Raw genomic sequence first — 6,883 nt, 5'->3', positions numbered from 1 at the left:
CCATGTGGCTGATGTTGGTAAACAGTGTCCGGCCTTGTCCTGGCATCGTGGCGGGCAGCGCACACGCCAGGGCAGAGATATCAGGCGCCTGGGCCACACACAGACCAGGACAAAAGGTAGACACACATACAGACATTTGCATTCATACGCACACGCACGCACACACACATGCAGGCAGAAATACACAGACTACTAAGAGACAAATAAAAGACTCACTCTCGGTGTCTGCCACTCAGCAGCTGCTCCAGTTTCCATGGAAACAGCCTGAACAATGTAGTAGGAAGGGCTGTGAGAGAGGAGGAGTGTGTGTGTGTGTGTGTGTGTGTGTGTGTGTGTGTGTGAGTGAGTGGGGATGTGTGCTCCGGTGCACTTGAAGTGTGTATGCGTAGGTGTGTGTGTGGGTGGGTGTGAGAGGGTACAGAGGGGGAGGTAGCCGCAGGGTGCTGAGAAGGAAGACACTCTTTATTTCTTTGTCAGGACGAGTCTTTTGAGAACAGCAAAACAAATGGAAATGAAGCGGCAAATAGAGAAACAAACAGAGAAGAGACAGATATGGAAGGTTAAAAGTGATGTTCACAGTTTCTTTTACAATAAAAGAACCGCAAAGGTGAGGATTTTATGATGTCTATTTATTTTTAAAAATGAGGTATTTCAAAGTGCTATGAGTTGCAGCACTAAATGTACATTTTAAAAGTCCAAAAAACAAACATCTTATATCCGTTTACCCAGTTCTATGCACCCGATAGTTACAAATATAAACAAAGGAGGAATTAAGAAAAAGGCCAGGTACATGAGGATAGAACACATTTGCTGTACAAAAGAATTATTTGAGATAAAAGGAAAAAAAATGACAAGATAAAGTAAAGAGAACTCATTTTCATACGAAAATATAAGTATCAAATTTAGTATGTATCAGGTTCACACTAAAAGCTTAAAGGTGTGTAGAATTAGTAATATGATACAATACAAAAAAAGAGAAGAGAAAAAACAATATAATGTTATATTACAAAGTTTCATGACGCTCAAAAATCGAGGCCTTACAGTACTTTTAAAGGTATATAAACTTCCAGTCTGGTTATTGGCAGCTTCCTGACATGTATAAAAAAACAAGGACAAAATGTATTACAAAACAAGGCAGATCTGAGTTTATTTTGTCTCTACACTATTGTTATATACAAAAGTGTCGGCTAGCAAGGTGCACAGTTATACATCCACTGACTTGGTTGGAGCACCAGTGTGAGAGAGGAGTGAGAGAAGAAAGAGAACCTGGAGTGGCATTGCTTATGTGACCCAAAACGCCTCAGTCATTATATAGTCTCTTCAGTTTTGCAGTGGTGAAGGCAAAGTAAGTGTGCACTGCTTCTTGTACGTGAACTCTCCAAGCAAAGTGCCCTCTTATACCCATCCATCCCTGTGGGAATCAACTGATTCCAGGCTGGTGTCACAGTGAGTACAAAAAAACAAAATACAAGAAACAAATGATATAAAAAAACCAGAGGGAGGGAAGAACAAAACAAGGTCCTCTCTCCTCCCTCATTCTTTTCTCTTTAAAAAAAAAAAATCTTTCCTCAATATGACTGGATTGAAAAAGTAAACCCTAAACATTCTTAACGTCAACAAATGTGCAAAAAAAGTGGCGGCAGTGAAAGTCCGAGCATCCCCCTGGCCAACCCCTCCCTCTTTCCTTAAAGGTGTGTGTGTGCTTCGGCATTTGAAGATAAACGTCCTCTGAGATGTTTGTGTGCGCGCGTGTACAACAGATATGCAGGCGTGTGTGTTTGTGCGTAAGTGTGTATGCATCTAATTGCGTTTCAGACCGACTGAGTTGAGGCAGGGTGGGGGGGCTGATCCCGGGTATATGTGAGTGTTTCTGTGTTGTAGTGGTTGTCTGTTAGCGAGTCCGAGCCTGCTCCAGCCTGCGCATCAGCTGCTGCCTGCGGGCCTGAAGCCTGTCCTTCTCCTGCTGGAGTCTCATCTCATCTGTCTCCAGTGAGCTCACATACTCAGTGGCCTTCTTCAGGATCAGTACCTTCGCCGCCTTCTCGTTGTGTGCCAGATCGGGCACGTGGTCGCGCAGCGTCAGGAAGCTGGAGCGCAGGTCGTTGCGGCGCTGGCGCTCCAGGATGTTGTGGTTGCGCCGGCGCTCGCTGTCCTCTGAGTCGGAGCTGCCGCGCGGGCTGCTGTCTCCGCTGGCGCTGCGCTTGCTGCGTGTCCCCGACGTGCTGGTGAATGAGCTGCAGGATGTGGAGGAGGAGGAGGAGCATGACGAGATGGTTCTGGTGGGAGGTCGAGGCGCGTCTGACGTCCTCTGCTTCTTTGGTGGTGGGGCGGGGTCGTCGTCTGAAGTGTACGGTGAGGGCGCGGCGTAGTTGTGTTGCTGCTGGTGGACTGAGCTCCTCTTCAGGATCAGCTCCCGAGGAGCTCTGCTGATGAACCGGCTCACCACGCCGGACCCCCTCGCATCTTGGTTCTTGGGATGCACGGAGATGGTGCCTGTACCCGTCGCCATGGGTGATGCCTTGTTGATGGTGGAGCGCCTCTTCTCTACTGTCACTACATCAATCTCCTCCTCTTCCTCCTCATCGTCCTCGTCGTCGTCGTCATCGTCATCGTCGTCATCGTCCTCTTCTTCTTCGTCATCATCGTCATCCTCTTCTGTGGAAAAAAACCGAAAACACAGAATGTAAGTTACTCGATCGCTCTGACACACAACATTCCCCCCTTGTCATCTCTGTCCCAGCAGGTGACAGGTATGCATGTGAGCGAGATCAAGAGAGAGTGTGGGAGCGAGAGCGTTGCTCAACGCTGTTTGCTTTAGCAGAACCCTCTTAATGCTTAGTGTATGTCACTCCTCAACTAATCCACTCTGCAGGCGTTGACATGCTCAGTCTCAGTGCGGAGCAGACAGGCTGGATTCTTGCCTTTCCTTCTCCGTCCCGCCTTCAAAACGTTTCTTAATCTTCTCCGGTGAGCCGAGACAGTTTTAGTCTGAAGCCTTCAGTCTAATCAGCGAGGCCAGAGTCACTCTGAAGGTGTGGGAGCCTTTTAAGAACTTCACTTTTACCTCTGATGAAGTGAAATATTAAATATTTTTCCAGCTGAGCAGTTCGTCTTAACCTGCGCTGGAATCAAGGCAGCTGAGACTTATCATGGACTGGCGCCTTTGGAGATGAGAGGAAGTAGCCAATCATGAGGCAGAGAGTGTGAGGCCCAGTTAAAATGCCTTTGTGATAATGGTTCTCATTATCAGCTCAGGAGCATCTGAAGAGTGTGGCATTTTAAAGCTTACAGTAACCCACTTCAGACCCCGCTGCACCAGGATACTGTCTCAAAACACTCACTGAACACACACACACTCAATCTGGCTCTGGCATCAAAACAAAGCTGGGCACAGCTGGGTGGATGAGGGGGCGTGGCTGCCACATGTGAAGATGTTTGGTGTTCCACTCTCAGAATGGAACAGCTCATGTATTGAAGCTGGGAAGTGTATAAATACGAGGAAGAGTACAACATTTCTATCTGGGGAGATATAGTATTATCCAAGAGATATTGTTCTCCACCACTGAATTATAGCTTGACTGCGTTTTGGAGTGGGGTGTACCTAATTAATAGAAATACTGGCCTAACTGTGGGGAGAAACCTACAGTGTAGCCTGTAAAGTCGGTCTCTTTTACGAGAAAGTAAATCGACCCTGCCACACAAAGAGGCGACGCGTCTTAACGCGGCGAGCGGCGGAAGCACATAGGAGCGGCGCTGTGCGCAGGGCGGCGGTGCGGCAGGCGATCGGATCACCACCCTTTAAGCCTCGGAGCTGGAGCGGCGCCAGGGAGACAGCTGTCGAGATGGAGCGCTCGTTCAAAGCTATCACCCCCCTAAAAGAAGAAGCCAGGGCCCTCCTCTGTCCTCTTTTCTTCACGTTGGAGGAGGTGTTTGGCAAGGCTGGCTGAGTCTACCCTCTGTGCCAAGCTGGATGCCTTTGTACTGCTGTTTCACTGCAAACACACGCTGATAAGAACCCGTTAGTGTTTGTTTAGGGAACGTGTAGGCGGTAATAGAAGTGAGATGCAGTCTTAGGGCCATTACATACACACATCACCCATTCCCAATCAAAACACACATTATGGTCGACATTATAGCAACAACAATGGGAGTGATCAATCTATATAATGTGTTATACATCTGTGTGTATAGCATTGTTTTGATTCGCTCTCCTCCCTGATGCTATTTCAGTGTAATGTTCTGCTTCCTGGGGCTAATTGGAGTTATCAGCGAAACTCAAGGCAGCAGTTTATACAGACGGTCCAAAATAAGTGCCAATTTCTCACCCACTGTGCGCAAATTGTCCCTTAATCCATGGTAATGAAAGCCCGCGCGGCACCGTGAACCAGACACGTTATCAGCTCATCACATCATTGAACACCTTTTCATCTTCCCCTCCCTTCGACTGCAGTCACTGACTGTGTCTTCTTTTTGTTTGGCTCGAATGCCAACCGAGTTCAGGAAGGCACACAATTCCCCATTTTACTGCCATCTGCCGGATGAAGAGCCCTCTGTTTACGTAAACCTCGTTCACTCCTCCACTGTGTGTGAGCGTGTTCTTTTGTGGTCGTGCGTGTGTGTATGTGTGTGTGTGCGTGTGCGTGTAGGTGCGTGTGTGTGCGTGTGTGTGCGTGCGTGTAATGTAACGAGATAATCCGATTCTGTGCCAGTCAATAACAACAACAAGATGATGATAACAACAACAATATTCACCAATAATAATGCTGATGTGTATCTTGTAATAATAGGAATAATGTGATCTTTCCGTGTTGGAGGTTTTCTTGCCACTTGAATTTCTTAAAAATTGTAAAACAAAAGTCTTTAGCGTGTCTTTAAATTCTTACCGGAGTCACTGGGAGCGCTTCCGTGGGTTGTGGGCGTGTTCACGGACCCGGTTGAGTCTCTGCTGCCGTTCTTCTTGTTGACCGGGAAAGGGAAGACTACCGTGGGGTCCACACACTCTGTCACCGAGATGAGGCTCACAACCTCCGGCGCTTTGACGCACATGTTCCTGCTGCCTGCTGTAGCAGTGGAAATCGCCTTGCCGAGTTTCTCCGTGACCACACGCTCCAGCTTTTCTCTGGCGGAGAAGCCACTCCACATACAGTCCTGGATAATGATATTGTTGGGGTTAGTATCCAAAGCGGAGCCAAATAGGTCTCCATCGTCGGATGCCCCCCAGATATCGTCCTCGGGCAGGAGAAGCAGCTCAGAAGCCCAGTCCAGTGGGTCCCCTAAGCCGAAGCCCAGAGGGTCTGATTCCGTTGATCCAGACGCCGGCTCCCCCGGTAGCGCGGCTCGGCTCGGGGAGAGGGGTGGAGTGGGCAACAACTCGAATTTCTTCCAGATGTCCTCCCCCGGTGGCGCAGAGTCGGGACCACAGAAGTAGAAGTCGTCCTCATCCGGGTAGAAACACGGTTGTAAGGAGTCAAACTCCAAATCGGAGTTTTTACTTATGATCGCCGGCATTCTATCCCACAATCGAAAAACCTGCAAAGGAACAAAAGATACTTTAGTCTCCAAAAGGAAAGAGCGTCTCTCCCCATGCCCTCCCTCCTCTATCACACCTGAATACTACGCTTCAGAAAGAGCCTGAGTCGAAGCCCACACACAGACACACAGTCTGCTCCACCAAATTCTACACTTACTCTGTGGGGTTTAAAACACACAAATCTCTCAGGAGAATGTGCGTAAATGGAACAGTGACGCACGGAGGGTGCAAAACGGCGCATTGACTCATTACTTACAAAACATGGCAGAAAATGTGGTTAGGATATTTTAAAAAAAATAAAAAGCGTGTTTGCCGAAAAACAAATGGAATGAAAATAATCACATCCAATAGAGTCTGTTGTGATTGAAAAATGTGGGAAATGATAGCACGTCTCTATATTTCACCGCTGGAATGAAAAGATGCTCACCTAGTCCTGAGTTGGGATGGTAATGTGAGAACCAAATTTTCTCGTAACTCGCAGTCAGTAATACAGACACCAGATTTGGAGTAGTCATCTACTTAGGGAGCACAGACAGTCCTCTGACACACATTGTGGCTGGCTGCAGAGTTATACACTCAGATCTGCGGGAGGAAAGCAGACTCCGCCCTCCCAGGCTGGGGGGTGGTAGCCTACAGTCGGACTTTTGGGTTTGATGCGGCGCGGCAGACAGGCTGGCTGGGAGCTTCTCTTCAAGGTGAATCCAGTAAACAGCCTTAAACATCGCAAGCAAGAATGAAAGCAAGAAAGGAAGAAAGGAAGAGTGAAGCAGAGAAAATGTACATTATTGACAGCCTCGGGCTTTTCTCGTTCTTTTCTCTTACCCCATCTCTCCACTGGGATGTCCGACCCACGATCAGCTCTGAAACAGTGGAAGTAACCCAGCGGCTGTTAGTAATTTGATGTTTTGCTCGGATTGCTCAAGGGCACTGCAGCAGGCAGGATGCTACACAGACCCAAGTGTCCAAGTGAAGGGCAGTTCTTCTAAACCAACCCACACACAAACTATCTCTCTCTCACGATCCTCATAAGATACATGTATTTATTACACACTGATAAAACAATTTATGTCGCCACATGGCAGTGTTTTAAAACTGTAGTGACTATTTTCGTTCAAAAGATACAATTAAAATCAACTGGGCTCAATTTGTCAAATTGTTGTAAATTCATGTGGAGGAATACTTATAGCTATTAAATATGTAAGCATCACTTCTTATGAGCACACACTTGAAGTATCATTCATTTCAAATGGTGTGTGTAGAGATGTATTCCTTCACTTCCTACGGCCCTTCTCTGGCTCTCCATATCATTTTTCTTTTTTGTCTGAGGGTAATCCAGCATCCCTGGATGAAAAG

At 47.4% G+C, this 6,883-nt stretch overlaps 1 protein-coding gene across 1 annotated transcript; it reads right to left on the bottom strand.

Moving 5' to 3' along the window:
* Positions 1 to 608: 608 nt before the first annotated feature.
* Positions 609 to 6,338, bottom strand: mycn (MYCN proto-oncogene, bHLH transcription factor). Its single transcript, XM_056428503.1, has 3 exons — positions 5,958 to 6,338; positions 4,884 to 5,529; positions 609 to 2,655 (listed from the first exon to the last, which is right to left on the bottom strand). The coding sequence occupies exons 2-3, from the start codon at positions 5,506 to 5,508 to the stop codon at positions 1,892 to 1,894; spliced, it is 1,389 nt and encodes a 462-aa protein (XP_056284478.1). The 5' UTR covers positions 5,509 to 5,529; positions 5,958 to 6,338; the 3' UTR covers positions 609 to 1,891.
* Between the last annotated feature and the right edge of the window lie 545 nt (positions 6,339 to 6,883).

This window comes from Pseudoliparis swirei, chromosome 12 (assembly GCF_029220125.1).
Source record: "Pseudoliparis swirei isolate HS2019 ecotype Mariana Trench chromosome 12, NWPU_hadal_v1, whole genome shotgun sequence".
In the NCBI taxonomy this organism is placed as follows: Eukaryota; Metazoa; Chordata; class Actinopteri; order Perciformes; family Liparidae; genus Pseudoliparis; species Pseudoliparis swirei.
This window is presented reverse-complemented; position numbering and strand designations above follow the sequence as displayed.